The sequence below is a fragment of the Podarcis tiliguerta genome (assembly GCF_965153285.1).
Source record: "Podarcis tiliguerta genome assembly, chromosome: 4".
Taxonomy (NCBI): domain Eukaryota; kingdom Metazoa; phylum Chordata; class Lepidosauria; order Squamata; family Lacertidae; genus Podarcis; species Podarcis tiliguerta.
In genome coordinates, this window is record NC_139537.1 from 80,312,697 (window position 1) to 80,330,234 (window position 17,538).

The 17,538-nt window shown below is 42.4% G+C and overlaps 1 protein-coding gene across 9 annotated transcripts in view; it reads left to right on the plus strand.

Annotated features, from left to right (window-relative positions):
* NALCN (sodium leak channel, non-selective) overlaps positions 1 to 17,538 on the plus strand; it is a 193,958-nt gene that overhangs the window by 68,588 nt on the left and 107,832 nt on the right. For all 9 annotated transcript variants that reach the window (XR_014510429.1, XM_083437568.1, XM_083437570.1 and 6 more), the window contains 3 exons: positions 4,582 to 4,724; positions 4,866 to 4,970; positions 6,234 to 6,320. Coding sequence is in view for 8 of the 9 variants with exons in the window: in XM_083437568.1 (XP_083293694.1) it covers positions 4,582 to 4,724; positions 4,866 to 4,970; positions 6,234 to 6,320 (335 nt within the window). In the remaining variant the exon portion in view is untranslated. The remainder of the gene's footprint in view (positions 1 to 4,581; positions 4,725 to 4,865; positions 4,971 to 6,233; positions 6,321 to 17,538) is intronic.

A 17,538-nucleotide genomic window follows, 5' to 3' on the forward strand; every position in this document is an offset into this window, starting at 1 on the left:
TGGTTAAGAGCGATAGACTCGTAATCTGGGGAACCGGGTTCGCGTCCCCGCTCCTCACACATGCAGCTGCTGGGTGACCTTGGGCTAGTCACACTTCTTTGAAGTCTCTCAGCCCCACTCACCTCACAGAGTGCTTGTTGTGGGGGAGGAAGGGAAAGGAGAATGTTAGCCGCTTTGAGACTCCTTCGGGTAGTGATAAAGCGGGATATCAAATCCAAACTCTTCTTCTTCTTCCTTTACAAGTGGGAGGGATATATCAGTGCTGCCACATCAAATCTAGAAATCATTGCCAACATGTCCTCATTGCCAACATGTATGCAGTGATTGCCAACATGTCCAGGGCAGTCCTGAAACTGGGATGTGTGTATTCCAGGCTGGACTCCTGGCCGAGTCATGTGACCTGCACAAGGTCATGGTCCCCCAAATGAGCTTTTCTTTCAGGGCCATGCTCTTGCATGAGGGCATGGCACCCAAAAACACATGTTGGGGAAACAAAGCGAGTTTGCCACTTCAGAAAAAGTGCTTTTGTCAGGGCGATATCACATGGGATGTCCTGGTTTTCCCAGGACAGTTATAGGGCTATCAGGTTGGGAAGTTTGGTTGGGTCAGTTCATTTATATGGGCAGTTAGAAAAACAAAAGCAAGCAGGCTTTTAGCTGCTAGGTACTTATTTTGATAGCTTGGCCAATATGTTTTGTTTTGCTTCTTTAAAGGTTTAACTTGGCGCACTGAGAGCAGATCCCTAATTTATGTCGCAGTCAGGTTTGCAGGAGATGCAGTTTTACACAGCTGTTTCAGACCTCCCAGAGGCATATTTCCTCTGCTATATGGCACAGTCAATAGCTGGGGAGGAGAAGAATGATCACGCCCATTAAACCATAGCTTATATTAAACAATGGTTTATCATTGTGTGTAAACTGGGCCAAAGTATGAATGACAGACATGCATCTAAAACACTCAGGCGCACATTGGGAGGTCTTGCCCAATCAAGACTCTTAGATGTGTGTGCATATAAGTGTTCTTGAATGTACAGTAGCTGCAGAAAATATAAAAGTAATCTACAGGCAACCATTGCTAACCTTTTTATGAGTTGTTACTGTTCCTTTGACACCAGCCAGTACACTTAAAAATTTACAAGCAAAGTTGTCCATGTCACAGAGGCAACCTGAAACAAGAAGTTTTAAGAACTCTCTATTATATAGTTTCTGCTGTTAAGGGAACCAGGAAGAGGTCAGCGCAGAAGTTCACAAACCTGCTGAAAGTGCTCTAGAAATAGTTATATGTTTATGATTGATTTGGGGAGAGAGGGATTTAATGGTGGCCTTCGCAAGTTTCTCTGTAATATTTTTGTAATATCCGAAGGTGCTAAGGGATCTTGCGATAGAAGCAGTAGCAGTGATGAGCCCTCTCGCACCTGTTATGTACCTGAGCACAACTTTCATTCCAATATTTAAAATCTATGCGGTTTGTCATCGTATGTTGCTTTAATTAAAATGTGGGAAAGCCAAGCCTTGATTTCTTTCTCCCTCGCTCTCTCTCTCTCTCTCTCTCTCTCTCGTGTGTTTGAATGTCCAAGCTTTCCAATTTTGCATTTGTTTTTCTGTAACTCTATAACAGCTGTTGAACTTCATCTGAGAGGAGAAGGAGGAGGATTGCAGGGCTCAGTAAAAATCCCTAGTGATTTCTTTGACACCATAATTAAGAGTAATTAAAACCTTGAAGCTTCAAAGTCTGCCTACATATCCAGAAATAAAACCTCCCATATTTAATTATGCTCAAACAATATGATGAGTTTGGGGGTGAGAGATTTTCATCCCTTCCTCAGGATACAGAAGTAGAACTGATGGACAGGTTGTAATAGATGGGTACCATTACAGGGATGCTTCACCTTCACAATAGATGTTTGTCATATTTTTCCCCCTTTAGTCAGACAGCTTCCTTAAGTAGATGCAAGGACATCATGAGAATGAAAAGAAGCAAGGCCTGAGTAGGAGATATTGAAAACATAATAACTCCTGTTCTAAAATGGCAGGCACTGTTTTTCAAATGTCATCATTAAAGAAAATATTTTCCAGAATGTCGGAATACTTGCAGAGGGTTTTTGATTTGGCATTCTGACGCACATCTATTCAGCCACTTTATGGCATGCTTTTAACGCTCCACCAGTCCCAAATCACATCCTCCATCCTGAAGTAATACTTCATATCACAAATGTCAATTTGGGACCATTTATTTTAATTGCTCTCGGCAGAAACATTAAGAGGCTGTTGCCACAAGAGGAAAGATTAACTTTAAGATTGCATGGGGGGGTGCGGGGGGCGGGGAGGGGAATGTAAGCAAAAATTATGTGATTTAAAAAGAAACATGGAGAAGAGAAAGGGGAAAAAATATGATTTATAGGTTTTAAAATCTGGATGTAATTTGAAAAGTGCATAACCTTTGTTGGGCTGGTGGCTGAATTCCCTGTTGGCCAACGTTAACAAGGACCGCAGGGAATGGTGGGTGTACCCAAAGAAAAAGTTGGGGCGATCAAAGTGGTCCGCTTTCACTCAGACTCCTGTATGCATACACATCCAATAAGAAAAACATACCGGACACACACATACACACACACGTAGATCACGCACACATACAGATGCACAGTGACATGCAGATGGTCTCTGTTCAGTGGTGGTCAGTGCTTGGTGGTACATGCTGTTGGCCCCAACGCATGCCAGACGTTTTGTTTCTGGTGTGGACCTCCACTGGGCTGAAAGCAGAGAGGAAGAACGATACAACTGCCCCCACACCAAAGCGCCTTTCGTTTCCCCAGTGCAGCTATTGACAACAGAGTGGGAGAACTTCCAAAAGAGGAAGGACTCCTCTCAGCCTTTTCCTAGTGCTGGAAATGGCTTAGGAAACATCATAGCAGATCAGAGTGTTTCTTCCAGTTTCTGGAGCACTCTTGATCTGTCCTCAGTGGCGGCAGCAGAGAGTCAAGAGGCACTTCATTCAGTGCTGTCAAAGAGGTGCTAGCTTTCCATGGTGGTGACAGAGAGAGGAAAGAAGAGAAACATAAGAAAACAGTGTGTGTGTGTGTGTGTGTGTGTGTGTGTGTGTGTATATATATATATATATATATATATATATATATATATATATCACAGCCACTGCCAAACTGTTGGAGGCCTTGGGGAGTCATCAGTAATTGCCTTGGGGCCAGATAGGGGAGCCTACAGATCATGTTTTTGCCACTGCAATATAAGCCAGTAGAGATGTTGCTCTTTATTTAAAAAAGAAACTGAATAGATGCCTCTTTTTTTGGATCAATGATACACAGGGGAAATGCATCAGGGCCTAAAATTTTGTTTTCTTTTTGATTCTGAAATGTAAAGGAAAAGATGCAACATTAAATTAAATTAATTAAATTAAGTTAATGCAATTAGATTAAATATCTAATTGATGCAGTTGAGGAAAAGGAAGGTTAGTGTTCTGACATAATACTAAACTCTATTATCTGATAGAGTAAGGAGAGTGTTTGAGACCCTTTGGGATTGCCTCTCCCACCAGTAGGAGGCAAGGGCATCTTGCAAGTTGACTCCTTTGTAGTAGAAGAAGCCCAGATCCTATACCAGTTCTGCCACAGGTCAGGAAGCAGGGCCTGGGTTGGTCTCTACAGAGTCCAAAACAGTTTCTCCAGTTGCAAATGTGTCCATGTGGCCAAAAAGTATGATGGACTTAAATAATGAGTGGAATATAATTTTGCTAAACAAATCTAAGGCGTATAGATTTGTGACGTTTCTGTGAAGATGGGATAAACTTTGTAGGATTATCTTTGCCTCTTTCACGCTGTCTCTTTTCTCTCAATATTGCGTCATGCAACTCTCTTGCATCTGGGTGGGAGAGTAGCTGTTCTCTTGGTAAACTGCAAAAAAAATCCACATTTCTCCATTGGTGAAATGCCCTGAATTGGGTTTTGACACAGCAGTGATATTAACACAAGCATATCCATAACTGATGTTGCATCATTGATGTAACTGGTTATTAACAAGGACTTTTCTGGCAACTTAGCTGATAAGGTTGGACCATTAGACAAGCAAATAAATTAATGCATGTACATTATCTAATTCATTATATGTGCCTTAGTTTTGCAGTTGCTAGAAAATTCTAGCAGTTGTGAAAGAAAGTTTGTGCTGCCATTTTGGGGTAGTGGCAACCAACTGCATATGTGCCACAAAGTGTAATGATTGCTCTTACATTAATTGCATATTATGCTCAAACACACACACACACACACACTAAGATATCACTGACTTAGGAAAAAGGGCATATTCTGGTCATGGCTATTTATGCACTTTGAATACACCCACACCCACACATATATGCATATGTCTTCAGGGATCAAATGTTTTGCTTGGGAATATTGCAACGGTTGAAAGCTAATCATAAAAATAATAGAAAACTCTTGTTGGCTCTCTTTTTTTGTGTAGAGGCTTGTTTAATGGCAAGAAAGGAAAATGAAGGAAAGGAGTGTTGACTACTGATATTTGAAAATGCTCCTTTTAATTTGCACTGCATATGTATTTTATTTTCCATTTACAGGTACAAGCATCTTTACTGTTTACGAAGCTGCTTCTCAAGAAGGCTGGGTCTTCCTGATGTACCGAGCAATCGACAGCTTCCCCCGATGGCGCTCTTACTTCTATTTCATCACCTTAATTTTCTTCCTTGCTTGGCTTGTTAAGGTACTGTAGACCTGATCAGACACACACCTGATCAGAATATAAAGCATGTTTGAGTGGGACTCACCCACCCACCCACCGCTTCTACCTCTGCGCTTCACTGTAAACTTTTGTTTTTAAATATACATATTATTCTTTTTGTAGAATGTATTTATTGCTGTCATCATTGAGACATTTGCTGAAATCCGAGTGCAGTTCCAACAGATGTGGGGATCCAGGAGCAGTACGACTTCGACAGCTACGACACAGGTAGACGTTGCTAATTTTTAAAATTCGCTTTGAGATGTGTGAATTCTTGCTTTGTCCTACTGTGTGCTTACCAATGTATTGAAACACTTAGGTGTAGGATGCAAATGAAGCATTTGAATTCAAAGCCTGTGCGGTTCATTGCCTGTAATGAGAGAGGCAGTGTGGTGTGGTGGTTAAGAGCGGTAGACTCATAATCTGGTGAACCGGGTTCGATTCCCTGCTCCTCCACATGCAGCTGCTGGGTGACCTTGGGCCAGTCACACTTCTTTGAAGTCTCTCAGCCCCACTCACCTCACAGAGTGTTTGTTGTGGGGGAGGAAGGGAAAGGAGAATGTTAACTGCTTTGAGACTCCTTCGGGTAGTGATAAAGCGGGATATCAAATCCAAACTCTTCTATAAGCCAATCCCTGTTAATTCACTAAAACAGAGTTTACAATTTGGCAATCCAAAGCTCTCTGGAGATAGATGTCGGTGGCAGACAAAATCCTGTTGCTTTCCTTCCTGAATCCCTTGAGGCATTGCTTTTTTGTAATTATCTGGTAGTGAAATTAAAACAGAGTTTCCACACAGCAGAACACGTAACATAGTGCAGTGTTATCTAAAAGTGATCTTCACTTTGGCGAAGATTCTTCCATAACATTTACTCGCAAGAAAGTCTCATTCAATAAAGGTCCTTTTCCAGTTTTAATTAAGAGTTTCCTGTTCGCAGCTCCTGCTAATAGTATTGCTTCCTGTTGGTTGCAGCAGGAGGACTTTTGGCAAATAAACTTTTAATTGTACCCTGGGCAGCTGCCTCTTAGTTTCCCTGATGTTAGTTTCTATTCCTACAATGGTGGGAACTTTAATTATTGAATTCTTATTAATTCTTTCCTTTCATTGTTGCTATTGCAATTTCTTTCTTTTTTAAAAATATATAAATTAAAAGGGGTAAAATAAAAATGCCAACTTTACAATATCAGTCAGTATCTCAAAACACTACAGCAAACCAAATAAGCCAAAAATTCAGAAGCTAGGAGGAGAGGTTTTAACCAGTCAGGAATGCCTTCCTGGGAAGGAAATTCTATAATTACAGTATGAAAGCAATGGGATCTCAGTTGCATTCCCTGCAATAGGAATAGCTTTCTTTCAAAGGAGTGCTAGTTGAAATGCAAGACTAGGCACAATAGAGTTAAAGCCCAAACATATCACTAGTTTTGTTTGTATATATGAGCACGTTAATCGCTTCTGACAAGGGCTTTCTGACAAGTGTTTCCCCCCCTCCAGATGTTTCATGAAGATGCTACAGGAGGATGGCAGCTAGTAGATGTTGATGTGAATAAGCCTCAGGGCAGAGCTCCAGCATGTTTGCAGGTAGGGCATTGCTGATGATTCTTTTTTAAAAAACAAAGATACCAGTGCAACAAACCAAGTGGGAATGTTTCTTTTCAAATATAGACAGCAAGTGGGAAAATGACCACAACAGAAACTCAGAAACAGCTCTAAATTTAGTATTTACTTGCCAGATTAGTTGTACCTTTCATATGTCTGTGCGTGTTAGGTGTAATGTGAAATGAATGGCTCATGTGCACAACAGTTAGTCCAATTATACATTCACCTTGCCTAAGCAGAATGTGCACGCAATCTGTTATGTACTGAAGTTCTCACCCTGGGCCAGCAGGGGGATACTGTAGATAGTTCAGGTCCACATATGCAAATAAGGGATCGAAAGTGACGTTCAGTGATTGGATAGTTACAGAAAGTTGTTACAGTTACGTTGCACTGAAGCTCTATATAAGCAGGCTGGCTGAACCCTTCAGTTCAGGTCTCTTCTGGCCTGTGAATAAATAAGAGCTGTTTGAAGAATTGCTGTGTTGTCTGATATGTTCACCCACAACTTAGCACAATCCATTTGTGAAGAGGGAATACCTTTTGTCAAAAGAGGCTTGTGGAATGTTCACTCTGTGCACTTTGCATAATTTCCAACAGGTCTTAGGAAGGGAGTGTATCTTTGTATATTCTCCAGATAATATGCATAGTCTCCCAGATTATATGTTTATCTTGGCAGAATTGTGCACACTGTCCAGCGGGCTCATTCTTCAATCAATAAGCGTAGCATCCAAGAAATATGTCTCTACTTATGATCGAGATGCATAATCTCCTAAGAAACACATCCTTGGCTGTTGTTCCTTCGTGGGTGGGTCCAAGCCTGAATGTAGGCATGTCAGGAACCTTTCCAGCTAGGAACACAAATTTCCAAAGTGATGTCAGCAAATACAAATTCATATTGCAATCAATGAAGGTACAGTGGTGCCTCGTAAGACGAAAAGAATCCGTTCCGCGAGTCTCTTCGTCTTGTGGTTTTTTTCGTCTTGCGAAGCAAGCCCATTAGCGGATTAGCACTATTAGCGGATTAGCGGCTATTAGCGGCTATTAAAGCCTTAAGGGATTAGCGGATTAGCTGCTATAAGGCTATTAGCGGCTATTAAAGGCTTAAGGGATTAGCGGATTAGCTGCTAAAAGGCTATTAGCGGCTTAGATCAGCTGATAAGCGGCTTAGCGATCAGCTGTTAAGCAGCTTAGGGGCTTGGGGAAAAGGGGGGGAGGGGGGAAAACCCCAGGAATCGCAAGACATTTTCATCTTGCGAAGCAAGCCCATAGCAAATTCATTTTGCGAAGCACCTCCAAAACGGAAAACCCTTTCGTCTAGCGGGTTTTCCGTCTTGCGAGGCATTCGTCTTGCGGGGCACCACTGTACATATCTGAAATACCCCAAACCTCCATTTCAAAATGGGAAAATTAAAAAAAATGGGCCAAATAGTAAAGCTTTATTTTCATAAAGACGTAACCAAAACTATAACAAACAACTGCAAAACTGGGGGGGGGGGGGGTGTTCCGGACATTTGTGGTGATGAGGACATTTCTTAAGGTACCATTTCAAATTTGATACAGGATAATAAAATACCTGATAATTCTTGTGAATTGTTCCAGCATACTTCTGTAAATGTATTACTGAGCATATAGGAAAAAAATTACTCAGTGTAGACCCACTGAAATTAATGGAGCTAACTTCATCTTCATCCATTTCAGTTGGTCTGCTCTCAGTAAAACCTATCTGAATACCGCCCAGTTTTGGAAATACTGTACTCAATAAAACCTTATTCTTAAAGCAGGGGTAGGAAACAGCATGAGAGCATCTGTGGCATGGAGATTAAGAATTCTAGAGAGCTTCTTTGCCTCCTGGGTAAGATATGTCCTCCTCTTCAGATTGTTCCTGCCTACAATGCTCCAAATTCCAACCAACCATATTTTTAATTTTTCCCTAATGCCCTTAATATAGCATCATTCTGGGAAATGGTGATAACTTAAAAGGGTAGACCCCACTAGAATTAAAATGATGGATCCCCAAGAGCATGATTCTCTGCAGTAGGTATCACGGTAAATTAAAATGGTGGCTGCTTAACACTACCACTTGCGTCCATAAGATCAGAGCAGTAGCTGAAAATGTACCATCAACATAGCAGTGTGTTGTAGACCCAGTAGTTGCCAGTGGATAAGACATGGTGATACCAGGCCTGTGCGGTGCGTTACAGCGAGCAGGGAAAGGAAGGAACATTGCACCTATGTCAGCTGCAATTTCCTTTCTATCAAGGACTGTGTGGTTACGAGATTTCTGGGTGTCTCTAGAGCACCTGCAGGTTAGATGCACATTATAACGGCCTCAAATTGCCTCAGATGTGTGCTAGAAAACTGTCAGAGACGAGGCCGAAGTCTTAACTAATGCACGCTGACAATGTTTTTCTAGTGTTTGCTTTTGCATGATTTCTTTGCTCAAGCCATATACAAACACAAATCAGAGATAAACAGTGCGTACGTGCAGGAAACTTTGCTTACAGAAGCGAATGCATTCACAGCCTGACGAAGCGGGTTCTGCTTTTATTTGCATGGTAGGGAATAGTGGTCACTGATGAAGCAGGGGCACCTCAAAGCACAAACCCAGCAGGATTACAGTATTCTAATAACCTGCTACGTGTTTTCTTGGAAATAGCCTTGATAATCATTGGTTCAGCTTTTGTTCTACAGGTGGTAGCCAAGGTAATACAGTACCGGTGGGGAGGGGGTGGGTGGGCAAGAAGGGGGAATGAAATTGCACAAAAGTGAAAAAGCAGCTTGGAGATTTGGCCTGAGAGCTCTTCAATAAGTTATTTATGTGTTTGTTTAAAAGCATCAGTAAGCCACATAATATTTTTAAACTCTCTAAGCAATGTACAATATCAAAGCAAACCGTACCATTACAACAAAAATACAACCAGAAACCAATAAAACACCAGTGTTAAAGCACGTAAAGACAAATAAAAGCAAATAAAACAGGAATTTTTTTTTGGGGGGGGGGTTCAAATAAATAAAGCAGGGTCCAATCTTATGGGTCAGAAAAAGCCTGTGCAAAAGGTTAGCCTTTACAGGACATCTGAAGCAACTGATGGTTGCTGCTTCACATTTGAGAGGGGGCTAGGCATTCCATAATACAAGGGCAATAGCAGATAATTCCAATTTTTGTGTCTCTGCTCTGTTGGAGGTAGGACCCTATATATACTAATGGGTGGTGTCATGAACTTAAACTTTCTCGCGGGCCAAATCTTCACATTTCTCCCCCACCCCCAAACTGTTTTAAATCTAGAGGAGTTTGTGGAGCAGACTGGGAATTTTGCACATGCAACTATTGAGAGGAAATATCTTCAGGGAGGGGGGCATCCTGTGTGCTAGTGAGGGTGGACACTTCTTTTCTGCCCCTCAGAGTCATGTCTCTGTTAAAACAGTCCCCAGCATAACCCTAGCATGTCTGAGAAAGCTGCTTGTGAGTCGCTTTGAGACTGGGTAAAACCTGCCCCTCACTAGTCGCGAGAGCCGTCAGAGGCAGGAAGCAGACTTTGCCCCTACGCACATCCCTTGGAGCTCTTCTGCATACATGAGTGGTTGACACTGACTTCTGAAGAACAATGGGGTCAAACCTGCCCTGCACATAGGAGCTGGGACTCCCAGTCTTATGTCTCACCCTCCAGGGCCCTTGCACAACTCAGGCCCTCTATCCACATGCATCTATCCATCATAACGAGGCAGCTTTATTTAGTTAATTAAAACGATCATTTGTTTTCCCTGAAAACTTCAGTCAGCTGCACAAATATATTTCATGTTTCCTTCTAAAGATGGGTCTTTTTCCTTAGAATGCATCATGGAAAATGTGATTGCAGGTAATTAATATTTTCAGGGCGGGTCGCTAGCTGTCGCTGAATCTGACTATATTCCTAAGACTATAGTGGTACCTCGGGTTAAGTACTTAATTCGTTCCGGAGGTCCGTTCTTAACCTGAAACTGTTCTTAACCTGAAGCACCACTTTAGTTAATGGGGCCTCCTGTTGCTGCTGCGCCGCCGGAGCACAATTTCTGTTCTCATCCTGAAACAAAGTTCTTAACCCAAGGCACTATTTCTGGGTTAGCGGAGTCTGTAACCTGAAGCGTATGTAACCTGAAGCGTATGTAACCCAAGGTACCACTGTATGTTCTTGTTGCCTATGGCATCCAGGAGGTTTGCGAGTGTGCAAGCTAATTCTTATTAATTATGTGCTTTCTTCCTGTTAGGGAACTTGCCTGGATAAGTTATTTGCTCTTGCTATTGTCGCTGGCATAGCGTATTTTAACTTCTGGTTGCTTCCTGCGTACCATAAATTGCTCCTGCTGTTACACTGTATGCAGTTCTCTGTCTCATGGAAACAGTTAGCCTAAGTGCCAGGTTTCAGAGGATTTCTTTCCCAACTCTGCAGGAAATAGCACATTCTTTTAATCCTGTGCGAAAGGCATGCTTTCTGTTTCATTGTTTCTACTCTTGTTAAGAGTCCAAAATAACAGGGGGGTATTCATTATTAGTTTTCTCTCCCCCCCCCCCCTTTTTTTGTTTCTTTTGCTGAATATACATTCTTTTTTTATAACATGTGCAGGATATGCATGGCGTGATAAAGACATGGAGAAAGGTATCGAGCAGCCTTTCCAGGGAGTTTTGTATCAGTCTTGTAACAGCTAGTAATTTTACTTATCACCTGGATTAGTGCCAGTGTCTGCATGGCTTCCTTGCCCAGCCATTTATCTCCAGAAATGCCATATGAATTACAATGGGAATGAATAGTCTTGAACTGAATTTTTGGTTTAGAGGGTTTGTAGGAGAGTTATGGTCATCGTTTTCGGCTCTTTGTGTGTTGATTTGTGAAATGTGGTGGCACCTAAGTGCTTACATCATTTTGAAATGACTTGGTTTATTTATAGCTCAAGTATTTTAGGGTAAAGGTGAAATTTGGGCAGAGCCTAAATTTCCACGAGTTTCACTTTTTCCACCAAAACTTGTCGTTTGACAACAACAAAAAATTGGCAGGGTACTCATTAAAAAAAACACCTCATGCTTTTCATAATGAAAGTAACATAGCAGTAGAGAATATGTTGTGATTTTGACTGACTGAATTACAGTGTGTACACTTTGCACATATGACAAGGAATACTGTGTTGAGGTAAAAAGTTGCAGTATGCTAGCATAGGATTCCAGAAACTGGGCAGCACAACATGCTCAGCACAGCTGGAAAAGATTCAGCTGCGTTGTGATAGACTGAAGGAGCGAGAGGTGAGTCCTCAGTTTGAGGAGAGAGCGTAAGGACCAGATAACATTCTATTTTCTTCAGAATTCTATTATGGCAGAAGTAGAGGGGAGACTGAAATTACTCTTCCCCTTTCACAACAAATAACAGTTCTGAAATTCATTGGGCTTGCTCTGATTCCAATCTTTTTCACCTGTGCTATGTCTGTGCCACTATAGTTAGATTAAGCTGATGTTCAGTAGTAATGGGCTCTGTAAGACAGAATCTACCAACTTGTTTATTGGTGTTTTTTTATGGAATTTTTCCAGAGAAGTAACATGGGGCCAACTTGCTTCATTTTTATTGTGTTCCAGAAACTTCCAATATACCTTAACAGTTCCCCTGGCAATCTCTGCCCACTAATATAAAATGATTTCACCCAGGGTCTGGATAAATAAATAAAAATACACATTGTCTGAAGTTCAACAGACCCTATTCCACCCGAAGATTGCAGACTATGAATCTGTGCAGAATAAAATGAAAGCAGTACATACCACAAACCTAAAAATAATAAACAGGGAGTTTCTTTCAAATCACCTGTGTAGTCCTTTCACATAATGATAGAGAAGAGGGAATGCTAACTAGCCAACTAACATTATCTCCATACTGTGCTTATTTATTGCGTTTGGATCAAACTATGTTTGCCATTTCTTACACATCAGAATAGTGTTCCATGATTTATTGGGGGGGGGGGGACAGCTACAAAATTCCTATCATGCGAAAGGAAGGCTGATTTTCTCCATACAAAGATGAAGCAACTCTCAGTTTCTCATGTTTCCTGACCTAGAATACAATCAGATCTTAAATACTCTACAACTTAACATCTATAATTGCTTTTCAGACTGCGTTCTAGGGATCTCTCTAGCTCTCCCATGGGCAGCATGAACACCAGAGAGCTAGGGTTTGATTGACCTAACTTCCTTCCAACATCTCTCACCCAACACCAAGAGACCTCTGTCTCCTGGTATCCTGAACATGCAGGGTTCTCCACTTATAGGCTCAGCTCTGCAAAATGCCTCCCCTACATGTGAATGGTGGTTGGACTATTTGCTTCCCTTGATTCTTAATCATGTAAGTGAGGGAATGCCCAAACAGGGCATGAATAGTTGGGAAAGAATAGCCTTCAGGCCTGTCAGAGATCCTGTTATTCCACACAAACAGTTCAAAATATGATGTAAGTTCATACATGAAAAGAAAGGGGCACAGCTGGGCTCTAGAATTATATATGGGATTGCCTTTGGTAGTGGTTTTGGAATAGCTAGACTGGTGACTGGGAGTGGCCACCGAGACCGCATAACACTAGCCCTGAAAGCCATACATTAGCTCCCAGTACATTTCCGAGCACAATTCAAAGTGTTGGTGCTGACCTTTAAAGCCCTAAACGGCCTCGGCCCAGTATACCTGAAGGAGCATCTCCACCCCCATCGTTCAGCCCAGACACTGAGGTCCAAGGGTCTTCTGGTGGTTCCCTCACTGCGAGAAGTGAGATTACAGGGAACCAGACACAGGGCCTTCTCGGTAGGGGTGCCCACCCTGTGGAAAGCCCTCCCATCAGATGTCAAGGAAATAAACAACTACAGTCATACCTCGGAAGTTGAACAGAATCCGTTCCAGAAGTCCGTTCGACTTCCAAAACATTTGGAAACCAAGGCACGGCTTCCGGTTGGTTTCTGATTGTGCAGGCATGCTGGAAATGATAGTGGAAGCTGCACCAGATGTTCAGTTTCCAAAAAAAATTTTGAAAACCAGAACACCTGCTTCCAGTTTTCCACTCCAAAGGCGTTTGGGAGTCAAGGTACGACTATAGCTGACTTTTAGAAGACATATGAAGGCAACCCTGTTTAGGGAAGTTTGAAATGTTTGATGTTTTATCGTGTTTTTAATATTCTGTTGGAAACGACCCAGAGATGGGTGGGGTATAAATAAATTATTCTATTCTATTCTATTCTATTCTATTATTAATAACATCTTCATTCTTATCATAACACTGTCCATTCAAAATGCCTGATGTCTCTGATCCATAAACAAAACAGAAAAGCATAGGTGGAAATGGAACTCTCTTTTGTACTTTCATCTGCTATTTTATGCAATAGGCCTCCGGTGGTGCAGCGGGTCTGTGCATCTGACTGTTAACCAGAAGGCTGGTAGTTCAAGCCCACCCAGGGACTGCTATGGGCAGAATTCCTGCATTGGAAGGGGTTGGACTAACATGACCCTGGGGGTCCCTTCCAACACTACAGTTCTTTGTTTTTATTATTTTTGGCTTCCTTAATCTGGCCTTGCAAACTGAAGGGAATGAAAGCTTTTGCTTTCTGGGAATTATGATGTTGTGCTTTTGACTGTGCATTGGTATTGCCTCACTATTCTGTAACTTACATAGTTCAACCACCTTTCATCCCTCTCTCTCCCCCCTCCCCACCTTGGGTTGTGCTATATGGTTGTGGCTGTGGGAAGAGGTTACTGCCCTTGCCAACTCCTAGGGTTGAGAAGAATCAGTGCTCTTATAATTTTGCATCGGGAGAATTCAACTTTAATCAAGTAATGAGGAGCTGAGGAAACTTAAAAGAGATTTTCCAAGGCCATATGGCAAATCTTGTAGAAAAGATACTAAAGAGCATCAAGAATTAGCTCCTGTTCTCCTTGGGGTTGCATCCGACTCTGAATTCTGTGTTTTTACAGCACTAACAGGCTGGTGTTTACAACCTCTGGGCATATTTTTATCGTGGCCTTTAGTTGCTAATTATGTTCTAAGCTGCGTAATTGGTTCTTTAGCCCCAGTTTGAGCAGTTTTGCACTATGGTGAACTGTTGTGTTTTTTCCTTGACTTTTAAGAGTCTTTTCATATAATACTGTCCAAAATTATTTGGTTGTTTTAAACAGTGTTAAACTGAATTGTATTGTGTAACTTGTGGATTGCCTTGGGAAGAATGGGGTTTTCCATTGAAGTGAAGTATACAAATTTGTTAAATGATTGATTGGATGGATGGATGGATGGATGGAGCAATCAATAAATGATACTGTGATGCTGGCATCACAGTCCTATACATAATCAGAAATAAGGCTCGTTTAAGTATCACCATAGCTCTCTTCCTTTTTAAAGAAAGTATCAGCAACTTCCCAATTTTACTCTGTGCCTCCTCGGCTTTCCGTTTCATCCAAATCTGTCATCAGTTGTGTCTCACTGAGGCGATCATTTTAGTCAGCAGTGTGCTTTGATTGCTATAATTGTGCTACAGAGAGAGAGAGAGAGAAACCTACATGGCAATTTAAATGCCTGTTTGATGGGGTTTGAAATACTGGACCTAGTTAACCCCACAGATCAAGCTTTGTAGAAGAAATTAAAATTATACATTAATTTTAATAGTTCTATTGAATACTCCTATGGCCCATGACATCAGTTTAGCTTAAAAAAATAGCTTGCAAATGACTGCCAGCAGAACCAGTGAATTAATCCACCAGTGAAAAGAATTCTAAAACTAAGAATGCACATTCCGATTGGTACACCTCATTGTTACAGCATCTTGGTTTCCTACAGAACTGCAATCATGCTCAGTGTTCAGGTTCCTGAGAAACTCAGTTTTCTAAAGAGTATGGAATCAAAGAGTGGTATGAAACAGGGCTGTATTCTTTCTCTTTGGCATATTGTTCCCCTTGTTGCTCTCTTAGACCTTGAGCTCTACTGAAGACAGTATGTACTTTAATTCAAGGAGAGATAGGAGGTCTGTTCAACCTGGCATCTCTGCGCCAATAACAAAGTGTGGCGGGTCCTTATCTGAGAGATATTGTTTGCAGGTGATGCAGCCTTTACAATGCTGCATCACCGAGGAAGCTCCACCGAGGAAGCTCCACCGAGGAAGCTCCACAGAGTCTCATCAACCATTTTGCCCAAGCCTGCAGGGAATTCAGTCTTACTATCAACCTGACAAAGACCAACATCCTGGGTCAGGACATCATCAGCACTCCACACATCAGCATTGGTGACCACCCTCTTGAGGTGGTAGATGCTTTTGTCTACCTGGGATCTGCCATAACCTCCAACCTCTCCATCAACACTGAGCTGGTCAAGCATATGGGCAAGGCAGATGAAGGTCTACCAGGCTTCCCTGCTGAGCACACTGCTTTATGGAAGTGAGTCGTGGATAACTTACAACTGTCGGGAGCAATGCCTCAACGCCTCCCACATGTGCTGCATCAGGAAGATTTTAGGCATCACATGGCAGGACAGAATCTCAAACAAAGGTGTGCTCTCCCAAGCCCATATTCTTTTCTCCTGTCTCAGCAGCATCTATGGCTTGGTCATGTCCACAGAATGGAAGGTAGAAGGGTCCCTGAGGACATGTGGTACGGGGAGCTGGCTTCAGGCACCAGGTCCATCAGCAGACCAACTATGCATTGCAAAGATGTCTGCAAACGTGGCATGAAGATCAGTGCATTGCTTGGAGACAGTCACATTGTGCATCCATAGCAGTGACCAGAGGGCGAAAGCCCACCGGGAAGAGCAGAGAGAGAAGAAATGCCATGGTGCATCTGCAGCAGCGCAACTGAACACCTTCATCTGCCCCAGCTCTTGCAAAGCATGTCTCTCTCATATCAGTCTCTACAGCACAGCAGGTGCTGTAACCTTCCAACAGTTCGACCTCACCCTCAAAGGCACACTGCTCCGTCGTCTGTCGGGTCAGACAGATGTCAACCACGGGTGGAATTCTGTTTTGTGCTGTTATGAACTTTGAGTTAGCACAAGCATTGCAGTTTGTCAGATGGAACAATCTCCCGTTATCCCGCTGGGCTGTTCCGAGAGTTCTCCAGATCCCCCAGAGCCAATTTCGGGAGTGCAGTGGGATGGGCAGGGTGGAAACCCCATTGTGTAAGTGGAGGTCCTTGCCCAGGACTTCGGCTGATGGGGTCTGTTGGGCAAATCTCGCCCCATGCTTCCAGTCCTCACAATTATGGGAAACCGTTTAAGAAGTTGAAGCTGCACCACAGGGAAAACGAAGTAGGTGCTGTTCCATTGAGCTTCAGCCCTTCCCAAAGCAGTTTCTCCCAAAGCAGTTCCTCCAATGGCCCAGCACAAGTTAGCAGGCCAGGGGAGGACCATGGCAGGCTGGACATGGTTTGCAAAAGCCTTATTGTGCAGGCGCACCAATGAGAGCAGAAGGTCAGTTCCACTAGTGCTTCACAGCTCTGATATCACTGCCCCCACACCACCCCAATAAGCAGCACTGATGTCTCTGTAGGGAGGGTGCTGGCTGCAACTGAGATGGAAGTTCCAGGCCAGTCCACTCCTTTGTGTGCTACTTTTCTGCTTGCAGGGTTTTTTAAACATAACAATGATGATGATGATGATGATGCAAGGATTTGGTCAAAAATACTATGTTTCCCCTACCTGCAGACTGAAGTCCCGTGAAGTCCATTCTACCACTGTGGGTCACCACCACCCTATTCCCCCGGTCTACCTGAGGCCACCCATCAAATGTACAGCAATCAAGTATAGAGGCTTAAGTGTAAGATGCACATTGTAGACATAATCATACATTCTGAAATTCTTTAATGCATAGTTCTCCTAATAGATGTGTAATTTATGTCTTCAAAGCTTTTTGAGAATTGGGAGTATAGTTGTTCCACCACCACTGCCCCAGCAAAGTAGGAAATCCTTCAATTTTCTGCAGCTGTATAAAACTGTGTTTGATTACTTTGTGTATATAAACTGTGTTCAGCATTATAAAGTAAAACTGCTAGATTTGGGGAATCATTATGCATCCTCCTTCAGCATGCCCCCCCCCTTCCCCATCTACATATCTCCTTTCTGCTTTATTTATTTTTTCCCCCAGTAGAGGAGGTAGCAAAATTGCCTTGATTTCTTTGAAATGACATTCTTTTAAATGTGGGCTTGTTTTTATTTCAGTACAATACTAAGA